Genomic DNA, 26,428 nt, shown 5'->3' with positions numbered 1-26,428 from the left:
AGAGAGGTCATACACACTACCTCCCTGGCAGATGAGCAGCACCCACCTTCCACTTAGCCGCGCTGCACACCCACATGAGTGGTGGTGTCAGGAGCTGGGAGCAGGAGGACTTCCCCCCCCCCCACATCCCAGAGTGTGGCCTCAGTGTGGCTACTCCTTCCCCTGGCTCACTGCTGGAAGTGGCGGCAGGCCTGGAGGAAGCCTCTCAACCTTGATCATCGCCCAGCTGATCACTTGCCAAGGTAAAGTGAACCAGAGGTTCATTTAACCTTGGCTAAATGACAGGTTACAAAGTAGGGCTAGCGCATTCTGGAGCAGCTAGGAGCCCTCTGCTGCTCCTGGTGTTCCAGATGACATGAGCCGCCTGGGATAACCCCAGTGGCCGTGTTGTGAGAACAGCCTCAAAATCTCTCTCACATATGTATTCAGCTTGTCTCACAGTGAACACCTTGCAATTTTGCTAAGGCCAGAAGCATGATCTCTTTCTTCTGAAGCAGGACTGACAGAGGTCAAAGTGCATATTATGTTAACGTAATTAACAATGGGCTTAAAGTGGGAAGTGGATTGGACGTATCCTTCCCTTGGGGGAGGGGAGGCTAAAAAAAGCCTCAGGGGGAAACCAATCCAGTTTGGGACTACAAAACACAGGGAGCAAGGTTAATACTCACCCCACCACCGGTAGCAATTTCCTAAAGAAAATCTCCTCTCATGTCTATTTGCACAAACAGTTGGTTTGGGGGCAAATAGCAGCCAGGGGACTTTCATGGGGAAGTGGTGCAGCAGCGGAGTATTAACCCCCTGTTGTCATGTGCTGTCAGATCAGGCTACCTGTGGCTACATTTTTTCTTCAAAAAGAGGACACTTACTATCCATTTCCTTTTTAAAACTGGTCTTTTAATTATAGGCTTAACACAGCTTGTAGTCAGGGCAGGTCCTTACATGAGGCAAAGTGAGGCAAGGTGAGGTGATCACCTTAGGCAGGTGCTTTCACCCTGCTCCCAGCTGCCATCACCTCACCTGCCTGCCACTTCTCCTCAATCCTTCCCCACCCACCCCCTCTCTCCCCATCCTCCTGCCCATCCAATTTCTCTCTTTCCCCCACTCACTTCCTGTCAGCCTCCAGCACCACTTTACCTGAGGATGTGCCAGTGCTGTGACATGGCAGCCACTGCTGCCACAACTGCTCCTCCTAGGTAAAGGGAAATACTGCATGCTACTGAGGCAGGGGAAAGAGTGGTGAGTGATGAGCAGAGTGTGTCACCTGGGGACATGAGAAGAGTGGAGTGCAAAATGTACCACTGGGAGGAGGAAGCGCTGCACTGCTCAGCTTCAGACACCAGTGGGGGATTTAGCTGAACTTGCATGTAGTTTGCCCCCAAGTGGTGACCTGCAGGCAGCATCTGGCCTGTAAAATTATTATTATTATTTACAGCCCCCCAAAACCGATCTGTACTTAGGGAGAGAGTACTGGAGAGGCCAAACAGATAGGGCGGACTCAGACAACACAGAAAAAGCCGAACCATCGGTTCCTGGAACTCGGCGGCAAGTCTGGCTTCTGGTGGGGGGAATATATCGATATGGGCAAGTTCAGATGACACAACCAATGTTGTCAGATTCTGCTCTCCTTGACCTCCATAACCAACTTCAAATCTTGGTTACAGATGTTGGATTCAGAACCACAAGTAGGGAGGAATATGTCAACATGGGCGAGTTTGCTTGACACAGCCAATGTTGTGGCATATCAGTCCCCCACCCCACCGAAGTTGGGCTCACTGCTAAGATTTGAGAACTGGTAGTTTGGCTTTTTCTGTGTTGTCTGAACCCATCCATAGATTCCCGTTGGCCAAGTTACAAGCCAGTGTTCATGTTTCCTGAATGCTGCAGAGCCAAGCAACAGCATATTCTGTCCCATGGCTACCAGGAGACGAGAGAGAAAAGGATGATCAAGACCTCCTGCAAATTTATTACCACTTGGTAAAAAAATTGGGAGGAAAGGCTAAGAGACAGCATTTTCCCCTACTCCCTACATTCTGCACAGTAATTTTTTTGTCATAAAAGAGGCACTTCTGGTTGGAAGCACACTTCTAGAACATACACTGTGTATTCATGTAGTTTGGCTCCAAATCAATAGCATGCCCCTTGCAGACCAAAGCCATTCCTCTTTCTTCCACTGCCACCATTTTTTCTCTTGTTTGCTTTTTTTTCATGCACTTAAGTCAAGTTATAATTTTCTACATACTATTTTTGCACGGTGGTAGGGAAACAGGTGGGGCTAGAGCTGTGGTTTCAAACAACAAAGCAGAGATGTTCAGATGAAAAATTAGGACTTTCCCACTGAAAACACAGTTATGGGTAGATAAGTAAACAGGGAGCCTTTTATTTCCTAGTAGATATAAATCCCTTGCTCCAAATTATGAAAGAGCAGGCTGTGTTGTATTAAAGGCACAGAAGAAGGGTGAAGAAAGAAGTTGATAAGCCTAACTGTGACTTGGACTTTAAATGGAGAAGCCACAGCTGATGTGACTGAAAATATATTTCAACCACAACAGGTGTGCCTAACCAAATGATGCACGGCCTGCCCACCCAGTACTGAGCAAACACATACTCACTGTTCCAGAGTCTGCACTGGCTTCCTATTGTTCTTTAAATGCCACTCAAAGGGCTGGTTCTCACCCATCCCAATACAATTTATTCAGACAGCCCTGAGCAGCCTAATGTGCCATGTCAGAATGGCACAGGCACTACAGAAGCATCCTCCATTGCTTTCCAACTCCCTTCTCCCCCTAGTGACTTGGAAAACTGAAATCAGTTGTTGAAACCAGTCCCTTTTGGAAGCAATATCAGAGCTTTGTATTTGCACCAGCATATGGGAACCAGGAATAAGCTAAATGCTCTTAAATACTAGGCTAAATATTTGTAATATTATGCAAAGGGTTTTGATTATGTGTTTCAAATTTACTGTCACCCCTTTTGGCCTTTTCTCAATGTGTTCCTTGGGCCGGAGTTTAGTAGTAGAGCACAAAGCACATGGTTTGTGTGCAGAAGGTCCTAGGTTCAGCCTCTGGCATCTCCAGTTAAAAGGAACCTGGGCAGCAAGACTGAGGGAAACGAAGATCTGAGACTGCGGAAAGCAACTGTCAGTCACAGTGGACAACACTGGGCTCAATGAACCAACTGCAGAAGGCAGCCTCATATACAGCTCTAAACCCTTGATCTTGGGCAGAATTAAAGAAATCATATTAAGGGTAGAATCAATCAGGAAGCACCTTTATACAAGCAACACTGAAATGTATGGGAGCTGCATGCACGCCAGCACTATCATGTCTTTTTGCAGCTCCAGTTTACTTCAGTGGGGCCAGGGCAGATAAGTTCCTCATGGATTGTGCCTGAATTTTTTTTTTTTTTAAGCACAGTGATTTATGTCCTAAGGCAGGGTTTCTTAACCTTGGGCCCCCAGATGTTGTTGGACTACAACTCCTGTAACCCCCAAGCAAAAGCCATTGCAGCTGAGGGTTCTGGGAGTTGTAGTCCAACAACATCTGGGGGCCCACAGTTAAGAAACCCTGCCCTAAAGCAGCGAGAGCATTAGTACAGGTAGCTTGGGAGCTCCTGAGCTTAACTGAAGTAGCTTTCCAGGGGTTTAAGGTTGCTCCTCCCTACATTTTCTTCCAGACAATATAGCAAATCAGATTGGCTGGCTGAGTGGGGGGCATGAATGCACCAATTTTAATCTCTCCCCCTGCTCAGGTCTTTAGGATTTATTTTACTTTCTCTCTTATTTCTTATAATTTACTCTTTAAAAACTTATTTCTTATTTTCTCCATTTTCTTATCCCACAAAGCAGACTCTCTTGCTCCCTTCTTATTCTCGACCCAAATTCTCTTGGAATTTAGGGAGTCTGATGTAAAATCCATCCAGATTAAATTACTCAATAGTACTACTCAGGAGTTACTATAAATGACTACTTAATTTCAGCACTGCCGTTGAGTAATTTAGTCAGGATGTCAGCCATTATTCAGCAGATGTAAATATTTTTACAAGCCACCATTTTGTGACTGGCTTTTCCTCCTCAAGTCACCATTTTGAGCTGGTAGCTGCCAAGGGTCTGACCAAAAAAAAAATTAAGTTGTTCCCAGAAGTCTTATGTCTGCCTTGTCCTAAAAAAACTACCAGGAAAGGCAACTTTTCTCATAGAAAAGTCTTAACATACTTTTTACAAAACACATTGCTGCTAATAATGGATGAAATTGTACAATTGTATTCCATGGGGTTTTGGCAGAGAGAAGAATCACTCTGGGCATACACAGGAATGAAATAATTCTGGGCATGCACAAAGAAGCCTAGCACGTCTGCATGATCAAGCCACTCTGTGTATGAATGAAAGTTTCTGTTGTAGTGAGGGGGCTGCTGTTTTTATTGACATGCCTTGGAGACCTTCTGTCATGGGGTGCAGAGCCCTAGCATGCTCCATAGACATCCTTGAGATGCACTAGCATTCCACATCCTAGTGCATTATGGAGAATCTCAGATGCAGGAAGAAGTCAGCAAAATACAATCCCCTCACTGTATCAAAGAGCTATTGGTATGCAAGAAAGGGATCAACTCCACTTCACATCTCAATGACCTACAGATCGGAGGAAGTGTTTTATGAGCTTCTCAGCTCCAAGGAAGTCCCTGGGGTGGGCTAGAACTCATATCCCATGTCTGCAGCATCAGACATAGACAGGAGATTGAGTTTCCCCCCCAGTATTTTCCATGCCAGAGGTCACAAGCAAGAAATAAAAAGGAATCTAGCAGAGCCCAGGGGGAACTAGACCATCACCTTCCAATCACCAAGTCAGACAGTGAGCAAGAGGCAAAGGCCTCTGTTTATTTCTAGAGGGACTCTGGAACCCATCGGGAAGCAGCAGGTGTGGGCCTGCTTTGGAACTGCTTTTGCTTCTTTGCTTTCCAGAAACCATAATTTGTTTATTTTGTTGATTTAATACATTTGTATACCTCCTACCACAAAAATCTCAAGGTGGTTAACAAAAGCAAAAACACCCACAACTTTTAAAAAGGGATCAAAACATATACATAATTCATTAAAAAAAAACTATTTAAAACAATAAGACAATAAACATTCAACTAAAAACCTGATGGAACAGGTGCATCTTTAGCTGTTTCCTAAAAGCCATCAGGGATGAAGTAGCTCTAATTTCAAAAGGAAGTGTGTTCCACAGCCCTGAGAACACATCCATTAAAGACACATTCCAGCAGAGGTGAAACCCTGCACTATCCTCTATCTATAAATTAACAGAAGGATCTTAAGGCACTGCAGCGCTATGAGTTAGGATGCAACAGGAAAATACATGTGCATGCCTTAAGGAAGGTATGATTTTCACACAGTACCCTGGTATCATTAGCACACAGATTTCAGAACTGCCAGCACAATCTTAACCAAGGAAATACATGGGCAGGCACTATATCTTTCCAGGCTGCAGCAGAAGGTGGGCCTTATACCATCTACTTTCCTGATAGAGAGTCTGTGCCTTCAACAATTGTATGACAGTCAGAATCTCAAGAAGTGAAAATTTCGCATTGCTAATGCTATATCTACTGGGAAAGACTCCACCTGTTGATTTTCTGTTTGACGAAAAACTGCTAAAAACATGGGAAGCCTTCAAGGGCGGGGAGGGTCAATCTATTTAGAGAGCTGGTTACTGGGGATCCCTGTCAAAATTGTTCCATGTTTCATACCTGCTGCATTGGTTCTTCCTCTGAATACATCATCATAAGCTTTCCACTGAGATGTCACCTGATAAGCATGGATGAATACCACAAATACCACCACCAGGCAAATTAGTGGTACCAGTGCAGCCGTGAAAAGGGCTGCATAAATATTTGGAATAAAACACCTGGGGAAAAACAAGAGGAAACTAGATTATTTCCAAATTTTACAGGCTGTTTGGATGGTTACAGAAAAAGAAAATCCAACATATTTGACAAGCTACAAATGTTTTAATTACCTACCTAATTTTTATTTTCAAGTGGTGCTTAATTATCTAGTATAACTTAAAGTAATAAGAGATAATTTGATTATCAGAATGCGATTCATACAGGGATAACCCGAGAGAGAGAGAGAGAGAGAGAGAGAGAGAGAGAGAGAGAAAATGACTTTTTACAGATTATGTTTATTTAATACAGGCCCATTTAGTTACACTATTTTAAAAGTGCATTATGTGATTTTCCATACTTGGCACTTGAAGCCACAAACAGTGCTTCTTAGAAACATATTTTTCAAATCATCTAGTTTGACCATTTCCATTCTGGTTAGATGAAATGGTATGCCACTTCCAGGCTAAAGTAACTTCTCTTCCTTTCCTCCTGCTTCCACTGCCATTTTTGCCTCTCCTTTATGAATGTTTGCTTCCTTTTCAGGCATGTAAGTTATAGTTTTTTTACACACTATTTTAATGTTGTGGTAAGAAAACAAATGTGCCTAAAGTAACACTTTTTAAAACTTTAGTTTTAGTTTTTATATCTATCTATCTATCTATCTATCTATCTATCTATTAATTAAACTTCTATCCCACTCTGCAACCTTTCTCATACTAACCACTGACAATGTCGGAGAAATGACAAGAGTTCTGAACTGATCGAATCAACAGTTCTGGAGAACTATATTAGTGCTCCCAACAATTTCCCTGTCAGGTTTGGTAAGATTGGATCTGACATCATCATAATAAATAATAACTGATAATAAATAATAATGGAACAAATAATAATAAATAATAACTATTATAAATATCATGCTATTTATTATAAATATTGTGCTTAATAATAATAATAATAATAATAATGAATGAATGAATGAATGAATGAAACTTTGTTAGCTGTCCCATAACAAATTGTTCTCTGGGCGAATCATAATACAACACAACATTAAGACATCCAATAAAAACACACAACACAGTGAAGCTATTCTCACGCCCAGCAAAAACAGGGCTTGAGGTCTGAAGGTGGGGCACTACCATGTGGAACCTCGGCGAGCTCTCAAACAGAGCTCTGTCAAAAGAGGGTCACCCAGTTCCCAGCCTCTCCTCTAAAACCAGGTTCAGCAAGCAGGGGAGGTTGCCTACCCCCTCCCAGTGTCCGTGTGGAGCCACGGAATGCTGTGGGACCCTGCTTGAGGCTCCCTCCCCGGGGATACCACAGAGACTGGATAACAGAGTGGGCTGCAAAGAAAGCGGAAGTTTGCTTGGGGAAAGCCTGTCCAGAAAACAGCACTGAACTTCCTTAAAGTGGCAGGCACCTTGCAAATGAGCCCAAGGGAAAATATGAACACAGGAAGCTGCCTTCCACTGAGTCAGACCATTAGTCCATCCAGCTTAGTACTGTCGACACAGACTGGCAGTGGCTTCCCGAGGCTCTCAGGCAGGATTCCTGCTCAGCCTGACCTGGAGATACTAGGCAGGGAGCTCAAATCCTTCTTCCTATAGCAGCTCTATCCCCTAAGGGGAATAGTTGCACAGACACGTCATACTATTCATTCATTTTACATTTTACTAGCTGACCCTGCACAGAGCATCTTTGTGGTCTTGCACTGAGCCTGTGGCATTGCTCTTGCTTGCTCTCGCTGCCCCCAGCAACGCTCTCGCTCACTCTCACCACCCCCGCTCTCCCCCCGCAAGTCTCTCTACACCCCCCGCTCTCCCCTGCAAGTCTCTCGCCACTTCCACAACGCTCACGCTCACTCTCATCACCCCCACTCTCCCCTGCAAGTCTCTCACCACTCCCACAATGTTCTCGCTCACTCTCGCCACCCCCGCTCGCCCTCTGAAAGTCTCTCACCACCACCACCCCACAAGTCTCGTGCTCGTGCTCTCTGTCCTCCATCTTTCTGTCTCTGTCTCGCAGTCCTTGCTTCCCCCTGCCACTGCCAGGGACTGTCGCCTGCTTGCCTGACAGCCTCCAAGCTCCCTGCTGCTTCACATCACCCCTGATCCAACTGTCAAACTGCTTCCAGCCGCCCCGCAAGGCGCATGGCACGTCTAGAAGAATTAATAATATAGAATATCCCACTCTTCCTCCAAGGAGCCCAGAGCAGTGTACTACATACTCAAGTTCCTCCTCACAACAACCCTGTGAAGTAGGTCAGGCTGAGAGTGAAGTGACTGGCCCAGAGTCACCCAGCAAGTATCATAGCTGAATGGGGATTTTTGTGCTCCCTCCTGTCCCCTGCAAGTCACTGGACAAGAGCAGGAGTGTCCCTGCCCTTGCCTGCAGCATGGTGTAGTGGTTAAAGTGCTGGACTAGGACCGGGGAGACCCGAGTTCAAATCCCCATTAAGCCATGAGACTTGCTGGGTGACTCTGGGCCAGTCACTTCTCTCTCAGCCTAGCCTACTTCACAGGGTTGTTGTGAGGAGAAACCTAAGTATGTAGTATACTGCTCTGGGCTCCACCGGTTCTTCCTTCCATCTGCTTGTGGAGTGGGAATGACCGCTGGAATGACTGTCCGTGCAAGGGTCACTCATGGTGGCAATGGCAGTGGGGGGAGGCTTGCGGTGGCAGCAAGTGGCTCACAGCAGCGGCGGAGGGCCTCACGGCGGGGGCAGTCCAGGTGCCCAATTTGCCTCGGTGTGACACTGTCATCAAGATGCAGAGGGTAGCAGTGCCGATGAGGGTGTGCAGGTGTGGGTGACACTTTGCCACTCACTCTCCCACCCTGCTGGCACTGCAAGAGTGGCAAGTGGCAGCATCAGGGCAGGTGGGTAATGGGGACACCCTCCCCCACATGCCCACCCTCCAACGCCCAGAGAGGCTAGCAAGGGGTGGCAGTGACGGATTGATGGGGAGGCAGAGTCGCCACTTGGCTACGGCAGCAGGGGGGCTACTCTCTATTACCTTCTACACACACTATACAGTGGGGTGGGGGTGGGGTGCCACGGAGGCGACAGCCACTGCTGCGGGGAGGGTGAGCAGGCAAGGGGAAGGTTCCCCCTTCTGCCTTCCCAAACCATGCTGCGGTGTACAGAGTTTGCCTTGTGCCTGGGCTACTTATGGGGGCATCTTGCAATTGCTCTCATCAGCATCTGGCAATTGCTCCAGGGGGCATCTGCTGTGTCCCTCCTGGATCTGAGGAGTGCGTTGGGGGTGTGTGTGACTCTTCTTTTGGGGCTGGTTGGCAGCTACAGCTGCTCTAGTCTTCTCTCTCCTTTTGGGCATCAGGACGGAGTCCAGTTCCTTTGACAGTGCTGCAGCGGCCAGGAAAGGGTTAACTGAGGCTACCAATCAGAGAGCTACAAAGCAGGATTGCAGCTTGGAGCCCTCTGAGTGGTCTCCTTGGGTCATGTGCTTGCTCTGTACACTCACAGACTGCTGTTGCCATGGGCGGGGCTGGAGGACCAACAATGCTAGCAATGGCTGGAGAGAACCTTAAAAAGTTAATCGTCTGTCACACACACTCCCTGCTGGGTTTGCAGCATGTACCCGTCTGTTTGCTATGAGGTAAAAATAGGGTTCTATCTGCTTTCAGAATGTAACCCTGTTTTCTGCTCGTCTGAATAGCTTCATTAAATCATAATAAACCAAAAGGGGAAGAAAATACAAAATACAATAACTATTTGTGCACTCCCAGTAGAAATCTGTAGCTTGAGTTCATTTTTGGCCTTCAAGAGAGCCTAAAAACCTGTCTGTTTGGCATGGCCTCCCAAGGTTTTTAAACTGTTTTTAATGTTTTAATGGGTTTAAACTGTTTTTAAAATTGTTTGTATTGATTGTTTTTAAAATGACCGACACAGGTTTTGTTTTTGCTGCTGTGCACCACCCAGAACCATTTGGATGGGACAGTATATAAATGTAACAAACAAACAAACAAACAAATACATAATAAATACAAAGCCATTTAAAAACTCTTTAGAATAAGTTAAAATCAAATTTAAAAATCAAAATTTAAAAGGCATGAGTGAATAAAAAGGCCTTTTCTTGGCATCTAAAAGAACAAAGTGATGAAGCCAGGCAAACCTCACTTGGGCAACTATTCCATAAGTGGGGTGCAACCATAAGTGGTGTGACATTTTTAACCATGCACAGGCCTATGTATATCCATGCACATGCATCATGGAGAGTGGACAGGACTTCACTGAACCCTCTGTGAATCCTCTGTGTGCTTACGTGTACAAGAATGAATTGTGCCCTTTTAAAATCTTGATACATACATCAGTGTGTGTTGATAAGCATCGACACATACATATTTGGAAAAACTATAAGCAGTCCTGATTTTGCATCCATTTTCTCTGCATGTTCTTGCTATCTTTTTTTTAAAAAAGACTTGAGATGTGCCTTCTGAAAGCCATGCAGATTCCTTTTTTTTTTTAATTATGGCAAACACAACCTCACCATTTACACTGTAAACCTTCTCTCCTTGAAATAACTTGTTCAGAAATGAAAACAGAAAGAAGCCCACATGGAGCTGTGTGCCAAGGGACATGGGGAAATAAATGAACTTCCATTTGTATTCTCTAGAAATAGCGAGGATGAAATTGACTTTAAAAAAAAAAAAAAAAGGCCAAGGATATATCTTAATGCTTACTCTTTCATGAAGTTTCTAAAAGGAGATAATTGTGTGTTTCCTTGAAAATGTTGTTAAGAGTAAGCTAATGGTGGGAACATCCTGCTGACAGGCATTCTTGAGTTGATAATGTTTGCCCTGGCAGAATCAAAAGCTTATTTACCTTCCAAGAAAGGAAAAGTGTTTCTCACTGCAATTATGTATACTAAGGAGCTAGTCCTGCATACTCTACTGGGAGAAAATTAGACAATTTCATTTGAGTTTTTCCATTAACTAAAACTAAATTGTAAACCGCCCTGAGCCATTTCGGAAGGGCGGTATATAAATCAAATAAATAGATAGATAGATAGATAGATAGATAGGGAACGCTTCTGTGCCTGTCTCCATTATCTCTACCACAGGCCTAATCCACCCTGGGGTACTCACTGTAATTAGAACCCCTACGGGCTGGGGGTGTCTGTATACCATCTCGCCTCTCTTTGCCTGTTGCTTCTCTGCCCATATGCTACTGACCATTTCAGTGAGAGAGACGCTGACTGCAAAAGTGCACATGTAAAGAGGGACTGCAAGGATGTGGCTGGAGCTTGGGTCCAATATCCCCACTCCTTCTACAAAGGTGGTGTTTTGCAAACCAGTGAAATGCTCCTGCTCTGTGTGTACTCCTGAAACAGTCTGGAAGAAGAGAAGCATGTTGCTGAGGGTCAGAGATGTGCTTCCTCTCTTACAGATGGCTTCCACAGTGCAGGTAGAGCTGGGAATTTTGCCTGCTTGCGTAACAGCTTGTGCTTAGAGTAACTGGGGCAGGGTAGGGGAGTTTTGTGCAAGCTCCAGTTGTGTTCCCGCAGTTCCTCTTTACACGTGTGCTTCAGTAGTCAGGATGTCAGCCACTGTCCCTGGCCCAGACACTGCTGCTGCCCATCTTAATAAGAGAGCAGTCATGCCCACGTACATGTCTGTGTGTGTGAGAGAGAGAGATTGTGTCCCTCTCAATGAAAGAGAAAAAGGCTAATGAATGTGCTCCCTTATTGATGCTGCCTGCCTGAAGAAGAGAAACTGACTATTGTGATCTCATCAGGGCCAGCCCGACCATCTAGGTCAGTGGTTTCCATCCTGGGTTCCTCCAGGATATTGTAGACCTGGAAAAGGTGCAGAAGAGGGTAACCAAGATGATCAGGGGCCTGAAGGAGCTTTCTTATGAGGCAAGGCTACAGTATCTGGGGCTCTCTACTTTGGAAAAGAGGCGACTAAGGGGAGACATATTTGAGGGACCGCCTGCTCCCAAGGGTTGCTGCCCGCTTGACGAGGACATCTGAGGGGGCCCTGCCCCGGGTGCCGACAATGAGGGAGGGCCGGCTGTCGTGCACTCGGGACAGGGCCTTCTCTGTTGCTGCCCCCAGACTCTGGAATGCTCTCCCAGTGGCCATTCGTTCCTCGGACTCCATCACAGCTTTTAGAAAGCTTTTAAAGACTTGGCTTTTTACCCAGGCTTTTACATAATCGTTTTTTACTGCTGCTTTTGTGTGTTTTTTCTGTTGTCTTGTTTTTATGCTTGTTTTTAGCTTGATGTTTTTACTGCTTTTTATTGTATGTTTTAATTTTTGTAAACCACCTTGGGGTTTTCTTTTAACGAAAGGCGGTATAGAAATGTAAAAATAAATAAATAAATAAATAAAATGATCGAGGTGTATAAAATTATGCATGGAGTAGAGAGGGCGGACAGAGATAAATCTGTCTTCCTTTCTCACAACACTAGAACTAGGGATCACCCCATGAAACTGAAGGTTGGGAAATTTAAGATTGACAAGCAGAGGCGTAACTAGGGAAAACGGCGCCCGGGGCAAGCACTGAAATGGCGCCCCCCCACTGTGGCGCCCCACCCACCCCCCAACATACTACATTATGCTTAGGTTTTTCCTCACAAGCGCCCGCCGCCGCCAAGCCAGGCCACTGACTGGCTGCCAGGCGCCAGCAAAGCAATGTGGGGGGGCGCAGGCGGCGTGGAAGGGACGGCTCGTGGGGAAGGGGGCACCGACGCGCACCCTTGACTGCTGCAGCACTGCTGCACTGAGCAGGAAACATTTGTATTAACAAAAAAATAAAAAAAAATTTTTAATTGGTCATGGCGCCCCCCCCACGTGACCAGAAAAGATGGCGCCCGGGGCACATGCCCCCCCTGCCCCCCTATAGTTACGCCTCTGTTGACAAGAGGAAGTACTTTTTCACACAGCACATATTAATCTATGGCATTCCTTGCCATGAGATGTGGTGATGGCCACCAGCTTGGATGGTTTTAAAGGGGCTTAGACAAATTCATGGTGGACAGGTCTCTCAATGTCTACTAGTCTGGTGGCTGTGGGCCACCTCCCGCCTCAGAGGGACGATACCTCTCAATACCAGTTGCAGGGGGGCAACAGCAGGAGAGAGGGCATGCACAGACCTCTTGCCTGTGGGCTCCCCAGAGGCATCTGGTGGGCCACTGCATGAAACAGGATGCTGAACTAGATGGGCCTTGTGCCTGATCCAGCAGGGCTGTTCTTATGTTCAGATGTTGCTTAACTACAACTCTCATCATCCCCAGCTACAATTTATTGTGGCTGGGGATGCTGGGAACTGTAGTTCAGCAACATCTGGAGGAACCCAGATTGGGAACCACTGATCTAGGTGAACTAAGCGTCATGCTTTATGGGGGACCAAATTAGACAAAAGCAGATTATGTATTTATTTATTTAATAATCTACATAGATAAATGCACATATTCTTTCTGTTATTTGAAACTGCAAAAGACTTTTGTCAAGATTTATTGCTTGGAGTCACCTTCACACAGACTGCCACATCTTCTCAGCTGCCTCTGTTGGGCTACAATGAGAGGTAAGGACGTGACAAATTGCGATTTGGACAGTGATTCACAGCACATGCCTGGCACCTTTATGAGGGAGGAAAGCAGGTCCATACCTGCTCCTCCGCCGTTCGCTGCCACTTCCTGTTTTGGCAGCACTCCCTCCCAGCTGATGGCTGCACACAGATGGCTGCCACGCATGCAAGTGCAGCTGGGGAAAACACTGCCCGTGCATGACAGCTGGGGGGGGGGGGTGCCGCCAAAACAGGACGTGGTAGCGCATGGTGGAGGACCAGGTATGGGCCTGCCCTCCTCCCTTCTAATGGTGCCGGAGATAGGCGAATCACAGTTCGAATCACATCCCTAATGCACATCCCTAACAAGAGGTGACATCACATTGGTTACTATGGAAACTCTCCTGGAGATGATTGGTCCCAATAGGGGACCCACAGAGTAAAATAGTCCCCCATGGAGAGTTTGCCCCACTCCCCTTGAACCTGATTTTCAACATGCAGCCCCTAAACAGGTGTGCTACCAAGTCAGAGATAATTTATCTGTAACCCAGCAGCAGGGCTGGTTTGTAGTCTGCCAAGATTAATAGATCACAAAATACCTATTAAAACTGGGGGGAAGTGTGTAGAACAGTCTAAGAGAGTGATTCAGTCCACTACCACATTCTTCCTTCCCCCTCCTGCATGTACTCTACTGTGTGCAGGATTCTATCCTCCCAACCAGTCCCTTTCCTGCATGTGCAGAGCTGTGTGTACATGTGTGCATTTTTGCATGCAGAAAATAGATTGAACTGTCTGCTTAAGATTGCAGCCCTGTCCATATTTACCAGGCAGTAAGAACTGTTGAACACCATGGTTAGGTGTTCAATACCATGGGGCTTATTTCTAAACAAACTCACATACATAGGGTCAGATTACTTGGGCCAATGCATATGAAAAACAGTCACAGAGCTCACACTCTGGCAGCTGCAAACTTAATAAAGGATAATACTTAATGGAAGTTAGCTACATTTCAGGATATTACAATCTGTACATAACAGTGACCATGGTGTATTACTGCGTCTACCTGACATACTTCTTTTCAAAATAAATAATCAAAGTATGATGTTTGATGTAATGTAACAGGAGGTAGTGATATAAACAACAGCATTATAAATATTACACCCAACATAATTAGACACAATAGTACTGCACAGTTCAGCATTAATTCCACACATTCACCAAGACAAATGAATTCCAAAGGATGTAGAATACATTTGATAAAATTAACAAGCTCTAAGATTTGGCTTCTAATCAGTGGCATAGCCACAAGTGAACAAGAGGGGACAAATGTCTCTGGGCTGCCAGGGCCACCACAAAGCCTCATTCCCAGCATACCCCCTTGCCCGCCTCCTGCACCCACCCAGCAAATGAAGTGCTCGCTGGCTGGGAGCGCAAAGCGTAGCCCCGAGGGAGAGGAAGAAAGCACACCACTGTCATATGAAGTGCCAGCTGGGAGTGGGTGAGGGGCCATGCATCCCCACTTCTGGAGATGCAGGGGACATGGGAAGCATGGACAAGTGGCAGTCTGTCCCTGGGCTACCACAAAGCCCATTATGTCCCTGCTCCCAGTTTAAATCTTTCCAGTGCACCAGTGATGGTTCATCTCAAGCAGAACCATTTTTTCCTACAGATTAACCTTGAGTGAAATGGTTGTATGAAATGTGAAATGTGGGAAATATGATCTGCGCAACTCAGGATATACTCATATTTTAACACTTCTGTGTGTAAGAATGATTCTTACCTGACCTACATTCTATGACCAGCTGCAGCCCACTGACATATTCCCTGATTTCGATAAGCCCCAGTTTGTGCAGAACTCAATGACAACTCAAGGATGGTATAATCATCATCATCATAATAATCTACCAGGAATGTATCTTGAGCAAACACTACTGTAATGGATTAGAATCTGCAGATATCCCAGATCTGCTTTTCTAATACAAGTTTTGTTCATTTCATCAAGGCCAACCAGAATGACTGGTTTTCTTTCTTTCCAGATTTCATACATGGCATCCCTATTTCTGTGTACCTTCAAATGTAAGATTAGAGGCTAATCATGACTCACCAGGCCTTCTTTTTCATTCATCTGTTTATGTGACCATGTTCTATGTTCAACCTGAATTTATTCCTGATTGCAAGAATCAGAGCAGGAAACTACTGAAGGTGAAAGAATAGTTTAGTTTATATAAAGAGAAGGAATATTAATAAGAAGGAAGCTACAAGACAGCTTCCATCAAGAGAGATTCTACCAAATGATCATTCCTTCTTTGCCACTGGAAGCCCATGGAATAGAGGCCATTGTAAATATTTCTTGCAATACTTGCCTTCTTTTGTTGTAGGATGAAACATCAGTGCCCGGATTTTAAACTGTTTAACTTCTTAATTTAGATCACTGTTATGCATTTTGCACCACAGACTGCATGTAAGAACTTATTGGAACAATTAATTGGTACATTTTTAAATAAATATGTGGTTGGTTGTCAGAAAATGCTGACTCAGCCTCATGAGTTTTCCCTTCTGTCCCTCCACACTCCCACCCCACCCCAGTTTGTTTTTTTGGTAAACTATGCTTAATTGCCGTCCAGTGAGTACATACCGAAAGGCACAGGAACATGCACATAAAGGTGCATGGCATTTAACGTGTTTACATCCTATTTGGTACCACCATGGAGAGCTGCCAGCATATACCCTTTGGCATTACCCTAGCTTTAATGAACATATATTGCACCATCTCTAACCTACATGCCAAACATCTTTGGAAGAACATCAATTGCTACTTATGCACAGCAAAAGAAGCAGAAGAAATTCAGTTGTAAACCAGAACTTACTATGCAAAGAGAGTGTTGGTGGTGCAGGATCTAATTGTATTTCCAGTTGGAGTTATTTTGTGGGAGCCTGGAGAAGCAGTGTAAAGTGGAAGAGATGTGACATCTATTTCTGGTATTCTGTCACTATTTGAAATATGGTGATTGGAGCTCTCTGCTTTGCTACAACATACTAAATATGGCTACTCTTCTTGAATGATGGGAGAAGGGAGATGTGTGATATCCCCAAAATTCTTCTACAGAGAATGAGTGCCCTGGCACCTTTATCTTCTTCCAAGCACACTGATTCAGATGTTGGCTGAAGTGGGGGACGTATTGTGCCCTCTAGACATTTTAGCGGTAAATATTCATTTAGCTGTTGGTAGTGCTATTAGTAAAGAGAGAGAATGAGATAACTCATGCACTGTGGCAGCACATAATAGTAATGCTAATTACTTCTCATGTCCTTTATGTGTTTCCTTTCCACAGATCCACAGGGTGCTTATCTGTAACTTTAGTTCTTCTAGTGGTCATCTTTGCTCTTACATGATTGGGCTCTGCGCCTGCACAGAGACCACGCCGGGAACTTTCTAAGATTTTATTTCTCTCAGGATTTTGACAGGAGTCCCACTGCCTCCAATGATATGTGCATGCTCTGGCTTTTCCTCCTTCAGTCCTGGGTCTGCTGAGATGGTGAACTACAGAGGGGAGGATGAGAGGGTGTGTAAGAGCACAGTTGGCCACTAGAAGATGGTACAGATGAGCAACCTGTTGTTCTTTGATGTGGTCTCTGTGCTATCTACGACTGGGTGCATGCCAAGCTATACTTTGTATACTTTTATTACCTGGAGGTGGGTGATCATGCAAAGAGTGATAGTAGGACTGCTGTGCCAAAGGTAGTATCTCTGCGTATCCATATATCAAGGCCAATGTGCTACATAAAGGAGTGCAGTGAGGACCAAGACATAACCTTACATATTATATCAAAGGGTTCTGATCTGTCGGAATGCGACTGAAGTGACCATAGCCCTAGCTGAATGTGCTGCCTGAGGGCAGAGGTCTCTTAGCAAGGTTGGATAGCCTTCACCATTCTTTATCCCAAAGATCCAGAGAGAGATCCCACGCTGATGCCATGACTGGGTCATCGGGATAGAGTTGTGTTAGTCCCTTCATAAACTGTTTGATTGTAGGGTTCTGAAACCATGAGGGTCTATGCCTGGGGGCGTGAACCACTATGGCCACCATGTGCAATCTCAAGGAGGATGTCTTCAGTCCTGACTGCTTGAAGTACAACAGTTAAAAGCATATATCCTTGGAGGTCAAAGTCATTATGTTGATGCCCTTTGAGCCTATAAATCCTAAGAAGCATTTCCATTTGTAATCATATGATGCCAACATTGCAGGTTTTCTGGTGGCCGTGAGGACCCATGGAAGCTCGTGCAGAAATGAGTCTGTATCCTCTATGAGGTGAGGTGTAGTTTGTGTATGTCTATATGAAGAAGTCTCCCCTAGGCCTGAGAGAGAAGGTGAGTATGTGGAGGCAGATGTATGTGGCAGCCAGCCGACATTTGAAGTAGTCAAGAAAACCATGGTCTTTGTGGCCATCATGGTGTCACTACAATGCAATCAGGTTTCATTTGTATCTTGAGGAGGACCTTTGGAATCCGTGGGATTGGTGGGGATAGGTTGGTGAATAGGCCTCCCAAACTGAGGGAGAATAATACATTCCCTAGAGAGTTCTGTCTCCATCCTGCTCTTGAGCAGAACAGGTGGCACCGACAATTTTGGGTTGAGGAAAACAGATCCACATCTGAAGTGCCCCATATGTGAAAGAGTCTAGTACTGAGCTGTCCGCTGCCATTCGTGCAAGTTTGTCTGTTACCTGCTCAGGGCATCTGCTTCTCTGTTGGAGGTGCCTTGGAGGTGCACTGCTATAGGAGTAATTTGATGGGCTATGCAGTGCCACATGTCCATTGCCAAGAGTAGCAGAGATGTAGAGCCTGGTGCCTCTTTGTCTGTTTACATAAGGTGTTGTCCATTTGAATGGTCACCACCAAGTTTCACAGTATAGGCAGGAAACCATTTAGGGCTTTGAAGATCACTAACAGCTTTAGATAGTTTATGTGGTGATGAGATTCGAATGTGCTCCACTGGCCCTTGAGATAGAGGTTGTTTGTATGGACAGCCCATCCCATTTCTGATGCATCTGTTGTTAAGATATGTTTGGGTGTTGGAGAATGGAATGGGGTTCCTATATTCAGATGGTGAGGAAAGCTGAAGTTGCACAAAAACCAATGCTGGAGAAATCAGAACTGCAGGCGTGTGTGAGGTACAACGCACTATGGAGGCCATGAACCCTAGTAGCTGCTGGATTGTTCTGGCTGTGCGATGCCCTCCTACCACCACCCTCATGGCTAGTTGGCTTATGGATTCTTGGACTTGGATTCTTCTTGGACTTGGATTCTTCTTTGCAGTAAGTAGATCTTGGCATATCTGGAATGAAACAGGCCTGTGAATTCTATGCATCTTGTGAGGGTGAGTTGCGACTTTGTGTAGTTGATTTGAAGACCTAGGCAGTCCAGTAGATCTATGGTAGTTTGAATGGCCACAGCAGTGATTCCTGGGGTACTTCCAACTATTAGCCAGTCGTCTAGAAATGGTAAAATCTGTATGCCCTTCTGTTGGAGGAAGGTCACCAGCAGGTGAATATCCTGGAGGCAGAAGCTAGGCCAAATGGAAGTGATTTGAACTAAGTTTCTATCCTGATCTTGAAACGTAGGAATTTCGATGGTGAGGTTGTATGATCAGATGGTAATATGCATCCTTTAGGTCTAAAGAGGCAAACCACATCCCTCTTCAAATAAGAGTGAGAATAATCTCAACTGTAATCATTCAAAATAGTTTGTAAGTGAATGGTTCATTCTCCCTAAGGTCTAGAATGAGCTGTAGGCCCCTGTCATGTTTGGGTATTGAAAAATATGAGGAGTAGAAACCTCTCCCTACTGTATATCATACTCTCTCTATGGCATATTTCTCCAGGAGAGAGGTGACCTCCTCTCAGAACTGGGGTAGGTGTGGTGGTGACAGGATGCATAGCCTCTTATGATAGTGAGGACCCATGAACTCACAGTAATTTGTTCCCATGCCTGTAAATATGGTGACAGATGGTCCTGATATGGGTCAGGATGTTGCAGTCATTGTTTCTTGGAGAAGGAAGAAGACTGTTTGTGTTTGTGGTGTACACCATCTTTTGGATAGTGTACGCAGGGGCGTAGCAAGGTTGGAGCGGGCCCAGAGACAAGATTTTAAAATGCCCCCCCCCCGAAGCTCAGCTCATGAAGTAAAGAACTCTTAAATGAGGCTGAATAGTGGTAACAAAAAGCATAGTTATATATATAAATCTCCTATGTGTCACAATAGAACATCATGTTACAATTTTTTTTTAAGATTTTGTAAATTGTGGACGATGCAAGTCATTTAATGGTACTAGAGAAAGACATGCTGTTCTGGTAGCTCCAGGTCTTAACACTCACATCAGTTTCAGAGGATGAATACTACTGAAGGAAGCCCGGGCGGGTGCGCGGCTGGGGGAGTCAGTCATGTGACTTGCCTCAGGGGGGGCCCCCAAGTCAGGGGGCCCCCAGACAGCTGTCTCCCCTTGCCCTATTATAGTTACACCCCTGGGTGTACACCTGCATTTTGCCATAATTGGGGTACTTCTGGCCTCAAAAGGAATTATCATAATATTATAATTGGAATCTTGAAGATTGGTTGTGCGGCCATCTGTTGGGCCTGTTGGCCATAGACCTTGCCATATTTTGCAATTTCTCCACCTTTTGCAAAGTATCATCTGTCTTTTCCCCAAACAGCACATCCCCATTGAAAGGTAGGTCTTCAATGAATGAGTGGGCCTCATGTGTGAGTCTGGAGGAGTGGAGCCAGGCGTATCTCCTGATTGTGATGGAGGTTGCCATCACCTTGGAGGCACACACTGCTGAATATCATGCAGAATATAATTCTTGCTTAGCCAGGTGCACCACCTCTCTCAGGAAGACTTTGGCCAGTTCTCTTTTTTCCTTAAGATGGTGGTCCAGGAATGGAGCCAACTTCTCCCAGAGGAAATTGTTATATCTGGCGTTGAACGCCTGGTAATTGGCTATTTTAATATGGAGTGCTGAGACAGAATATAACCATCCTCCAAAGCTATCCAGTTTCCAGCCTTCATGGTCCACTGATGATGATGATGCCACCCGCATCCTATTTTTGGACTGTGATTTTTGAACCACCATTGAATTGGGGGGTGGGCTGCTTTTGGAAGAACTACTCAGTTTCTTCTTCTTCTGTATGGATTCAACCTCTAAGTTCTCCAACCTCTTGGTTGGTTGTGGGAGGGATGAAGGTGTTTTTCAGCATGATTTCACAATCTCCAACAGTGCAGCATTTATAGGCAGGGAAACCAGTGAGTGTGCATCCACGTTAATGAGGCCAAAGAGTGGGTCTACGTTGCTTTTATTCTGTTGCACCAGCTTGATGCCAAAGGAGGAAGCCATTCTGGAGATATAATCAAAATACAATTTATAATCTTCTGAAGGTGAGTCGGGCTTAGGGTCAACCAGGAGGTCATTAGGGAAAGAAACTAGAGACACCAGTTTAGAATGAGCCCCTTCTTCCTTGCATTCAGAATCCTTTGAATTTGAGGCACAAGTGGACCACCTAACGAATGTGAACCAAATTTTGTACTGTTCTAGTGAGTGACACATAGGGACACTTCAACCACGTAGTTTGTGATGATGTAATCCACCCTAATTCAAGATGGTCAATGCATGAACATTTTGAGGCACAACTTGTGAATTGTCTAACCAATTTGAGTCAAATTTGCTACAGCTATAGGGATACACAGGGACACCTAAACAGAATAGTTTGTGATAATATCATCCTCCCTCATTCAAGATGGCAGATGCCTGAAGGTTTGAGGTGCAAGTGTGCTAAATTGTGAACTGCCTAACTGATTTGGACTAAATTTAGTCCAAGTGGAGGGATAGTGAAAGGAAAGTAGACAGATTAGTTTTTACCAGAACATTTTTTTAAAAAGAGGCACAGAGCGTTCCCAACTGAAGTTGATCTGTCAGCGAATGAAGAAAGACTGAAGGAGGGAAAACTCGCACTAGCATATATCATCAGAGGGGGCAGGGCTCCTGCCGAAGTTTGGAAAGTTTGCAGAGTGGTCTCTGTGCAGGCACAAAGCCCAACTGTGTAAACCACAGAGACCATGTCAAAGAGTCTGTCCTAAACTCTGTGTGTGTGTGTGTGTGTGTGTGTGTGTGTGTGTGTGTGTACACATGCACTCTCTTCCTGGTCAGCACAGTCACATCTCTAGTTCATGTATAGGTTCTATGTTTCCTTTTACTGTGTGAGTTATACATTGTCTCTCATGCTGCATGGCGGATCTCTGACCTGATTCTGCTCCCAGTCGATGAGTGGTGACTGCTTTAGAAAACTGCATGTTCTTTGCACATATACTATTTTCTATCTGTGGCATCCTTTGCTGACCATAATTTGATGTGGGGAAGTCCACAAAGTGTAACAGATGCGTTAGAAGGATTATCTGGTTTTTGTATCAGTCTTTACTAAGACTGTGGTCTTGGTAAACTGTGGTATTGTGATGTGTGTGTGTGTGTGTATAACAGTTCACATCTATTTAATTTTAGTATATGTGGCATACAGCACCAAGTCAGTATCTCAGAGTACATTGTAATAGGCACAGTACCAGTCTGTTCAATTGCAAACAGTCTGAAATATCAATTTGAAAGACCGGAGCAGAGAACTTAAACCTAAGCGCCTCTTATCAAAAGAACAACATCTGGCTTTCCCAGCTGATGAACAGGAAATTGCAGATACACACTGAACTATATGTAAAGGCAGCAGAACAAAACCTTCCTATTGGCTGTTTGTGCTGCACACTGTTACTGAGCAAACATTAATACAAATGCTTGAGGTTACCATTGGCTCAGATGTTAGCTCGTTTGTTCTCTGGGGGGAGGAGGAGGAGAAAGAGAAGAAAGACTGTTGTGGCTGCCGGCTCTGAAACTATGGCACATTGTTTGTTTCATCAACACTGCAGTACAAAGAAAACACTAATGCGACTAGTATAGACATTTGTTGCTGTGCAACTCCCACAGAATAAATAGGGAGCTACCTTTTATTCGCACAACTTTTATGGGTGCTAAAGATCAACTAATGCAGATTAATCACCTCTTAGCCATTCTGTTCAGCTCACAATCACAATCAAAGTCTTCCCAGACACAAACATTCTTTCAGAAGCACTATGTGGACATCATCCATCTGTCCAGATGATACTGCCCTAGAAGCATCACTGCTCCTAAATCACTGCTTCCCAGGAATCAGTCTCTTAAATGTGCTTATTGAGAAAAAGAGGCTGTTCTCATGCACAGCCTAACCAAGGCTAGGGACGCCCAGTCTGGGTTAGGCTGAGCGTGAGAACTGCTGAGATCAGGCCCAATCCCGGTGAGCCAGCACTGCCTTGCACGGCTTTTAAGCCCGGCTGTTAACCAAGGTTAAGGGAGCAAGTGCTCCCTTATCCCCAGCTACCTGCTCGTATCCGAGCACAAGCTGCTTCCAGCCCAGCCGCACACAGAAACAGGCATTTAGAGTGACTGTCTCTTGGGGGGATGCCACGATGCATCATATGTACCGAATGGTGCATCGTGGGATCCACAGAGGTCGGGACAATGAGTCCCGGTCTCAGATCAATCCGCCCTGCTCTGTGCTGCACAGAATAGGGCTGATCATATGGGAGCATGCTTTGTGCTCCCACCAAGCAACAGTCAATCATCTGGGGAGAAAGCATGATATGGAAAGCTTCACCCCCGCCCTCCCAGTAGGTCATGCGAATGGCTCCATAGTTAATTTTTGCTCCTGACAAGCATGGTCATCATGCATGTTTTTCCCACCTGGGAAATGTGATGTGGTAACCTTGGCTACAAAATAACCAAGGGTTCTTATTGGATGGAACTTTGTGATGTCACTTCCAGGCAGGTTGGGAATGACATCACAAAGTTTCGTCTACACTTTCTAATTTTCATTTAAAAATTCCTCAGTGATTGAGTAACAGTTCCCTGTTCATGCATCAAAATTGTAGTCACTTGACACAGAGGGAGAATGGGATCACACCTGCTGGCCCCACCATGACCTGCATATTCAGCAGAAGGTGGAAAAAGAAGGTCAATTCATGCATTCCACTAAACACACAGAGATCCCTGCATGCTGTGAATTTGGTTTTTCTACATGAACACAGCTTATGTGCTTGCCCTTGCAGGCACTCAAAGCAGATTCCTCCTTGTGATGGTTGGCAGCAGCTCCAGTACTGCCAATTACCTTTTAAAGCCCAAGGAACTGCCCTCCAGGTGGGATCCCTAAGGGAGGGGCTTTAGAATGGAGCAGCGAGCGACAGTTAAACCGACTTTTGGTAAGCTCTGAGTGATATAGATAGGGATGGACAGGGCTAGAGAGAGGCTCTCTAGAGAGGGAGGGTCTGTTCTGGACTGGTGGGGTTCCAGGCAGGGACTGGGTAGGACAGGATCTGTGTCTATAGGTGATAGGTGATCCAAATGTGGCTACTTGTCATATTGTTGATCGATCTGTTCATGTACACTGTGTCGGACGTCTGCCAGTGTGTGAAGTCTGCATATCACAAACCTTACATCATACAGTATATACGAGTGTGGAGCCCGACTTTGGCAGAGAGAAACATTTAAGCTGCTTGTACATAAATACATTTGTTTTTGTTTTATTTAAAAGTCCATCTTGGGTCCAGTGCATCATACTTTCTTCTCACGCAGCCGTCAGCTATACTACTATTATTATTATTTATTCGATTTATTTATTTGATTTCGAAGAGAGACTGGGGAAGGAGGCGGGGGAGGGAGGGCAGGGAGAGAGACTGGGGAAGGAGGTGGGGGGAGTGTAAAAGAAACAACCAACCAATCAAATTCTCCCAACGAGACTCCTAAAAGTAAGTAAACTACCGCACAGATGCTCTGTGCGGGTTCAGTTAGTATATTGATAATATTACATTCCTATCACTTGATGTCAGTAGGATAAATAGCAGCACCTTCCTTACGGATCTCAAATAGCAGGCAGGGTTATATGGGAACCAGCAGCCGTTTACATACCTTGGACCCAAACAATTTAGAGCTTCGAGGGTTAAGAACTTTAACCATTTAGAGCTTCAAATACTTTGAATTGGACATGGAAAGCAGCCAGGAAAAAATACAGTCCCAATAGTAATGGTATCAGAAGCTCTGAATAGAAGGCACAATGATTGCTAATGGGGCCTTCTATTCAGAGCTTCTGATACCATTACTATTGGGACTGTATTTTTTCCTGGCTGCTTTCCATGTCCAATTGCGCGCAATGCATTCATCTGCCAGGATGTGATGTGCTATCTTAAATTGGGGTGGATGACATCATCACAAACTATTCCTTTGAGGTGCCCCTACATCTGTACCAAATTTGGTTCAAATCGGTTCCCATTTTTACCTCAGTTGTTCACATGTCCACCATCTTGAATCAGGGAGGATTACATCATTACAAATTAAGCTGTTGAGGTGTCCTTATGTGTCCCTACAGCTGTAGCAAATTTGGTTGAAATCAGTTAGGCAATTCACAAGTTAGCCCGTGCCTCAAATGTTTATGCATGGATGACATCCACCCCTGAACCGGTGTGGATGACGTCACCACAAACAATGGCCTTGAAGTGTCCCTGTGTGTCACTCACTACAACTGTACCAAATTTGGTTCAAATCAGTTAGACGCAGTATTCCCTCTAACAGAGATTCCTAGATGATGTTGATTACAACTCCCATAATCCCTAAGCAAAAGTCATTACAGCTGGGAATTCTGGGAGTTGTAGTCAACAACAATGAGGAATCTCTGTAAGAGGGAACACGAGTTAGACAGCCCACAAGTTAGCCCATTTGCGCCTCAAACTGAATTGGGATGGATGACATCATCACAAACCATGCCATTGCGGCATCTCTATGTGTCCTTAAAACTGTACCTCATTTGGTTTGTAATTGTCCAGGCATTGCATAGTTGATGGGGACGGGGGGCAGATGGACGGACACAAATGGAATGCTGGGTGATCTCATATGCCCACTGGAAAGTAGGCTAAAAAGGGAAAATTTCCAGGAAGGATATTTTATATAACATGATAGAAAAAATACTGCTTACCTATAATGCCTTTTCAATGTGCTATTGAATTTAAAAAGGCAGATTAGCTGCTGCATTTCAACTAATTATATATTCTGGCTGGATCTGGGGGTCCTGCCTGTGTACATCTTATTGTGGATTGTGCAATGGGGGGAGGTTAAAAATCTGCAGCAAGTTTTGGGTAGTTCTGTGTCCATAAGTATCCAGATGACTCATTGGGCCTGGATAGTGGCAACTGAGCATTTATCTGTGGCACTGATATTGCTGGCAGTGTCACCTAACATCATCTACTCAAGTTATGTCTTGCATCACACTGCCATTTCCACTTCTCTTAGTGCCTCCATGGAGCTGTTCAGGTGAGCCCGGGAAGCAAGGATAGCCTAATTCAAAATAGTACAGGCGTCATGGCTGAGACTTCTGAATCAGAAGAGTCAGAGCAGGAACAGGAGGATTTGCCTGCTAGTGAGGGCTCAGAGGCACAGCAACAGGATTTGGCTGGGAGACCAGACTCTGGAGCTGAGGATTTGGAACAGCTGCCAGACATGATTTCTGATGAGGAGTTGGCAGGGATTTCACCTGTCTTGAGAAGACATGCTGGAGAGAAGAGAGAGAGAGATCTGAGGGCTGTTTTGCATGTATTTTGGATTTTCCCTTTATCACTGTTTACATAGTTTTTGTTTCTCTTTTATGAAATGTAGCTGCAGAGTTTGACTTCAACAGAAAATCCCTTAAATGTCAATACAGTGTGAGCAGGGGATTTTCTCTAAAATGTATTCTGCTACTATGGATGCCAGGAGATTTAAAATTAGGGATGGCTGAACCCTCTCCCATTTGCCTTAAATTGGCTTAGAAAGTTAACCAACTTTTATCTTCAAAAACCGGGAAAAAGTTGAATAATTTTCCAAGTCAGTTTGACACAGAGTCACAGTGGCTCTGGGGACTGAAGTATT

General features: G+C 45.0%; 1 protein-coding gene and 1 long non-coding RNA gene across 13 annotated transcripts in view; both read right to left on the bottom strand.

Moving 5' to 3' along the window:
- ADGRV1 (adhesion G protein-coupled receptor V1) overlaps nt 1-26,428 on the bottom strand; it is a 457,213-nt gene that overhangs the window by 67,440 nt on the left and 363,345 nt on the right. For 10 of the 12 annotated variants that reach the window (XR_008315162.1, XM_053290666.1, XM_053290664.1 and 7 more), the window contains one exon: nt 5,740-5,897. The exons of 1 other annotated variant lie outside the window; for it this stretch is intronic. Coding sequence is in view for 9 of the 11 variants with exons in the window: in XM_053290666.1 (XP_053146641.1) it covers nt 5,740-5,897 (158 nt within the window). In the remaining 2 variants the exon portion in view is untranslated. Of the gene's footprint in view, nt 1-5,739; nt 5,898-26,428 lie in introns of those variants that run through there. One more of the 12 variants, XR_008315164.1, reaches the window with a different exon arrangement.
- LOC128342780 (uncharacterized) lies at nt 13,275-23,577 on the bottom strand. Its single transcript, XR_008315169.1, has 3 exons — nt 23,439-23,577; nt 15,509-15,600; nt 13,275-13,410 (listed from the first exon to the last, which is right to left on the bottom strand). It is a non-coding gene; the product is annotated as an uncharacterized LOC128342780 (long non-coding RNA).

Source organism: Hemicordylus capensis, chromosome 2, assembly GCF_027244095.1.
Source record: "Hemicordylus capensis ecotype Gifberg chromosome 2, rHemCap1.1.pri, whole genome shotgun sequence".
Taxonomy (NCBI): Eukaryota; Metazoa; Chordata; class Lepidosauria; order Squamata; family Cordylidae; genus Hemicordylus; species Hemicordylus capensis.
The sequence above is the reverse complement of the archived record's forward strand: the minus strand, read 5'-3'. Positions and strand labels throughout refer to the sequence as shown.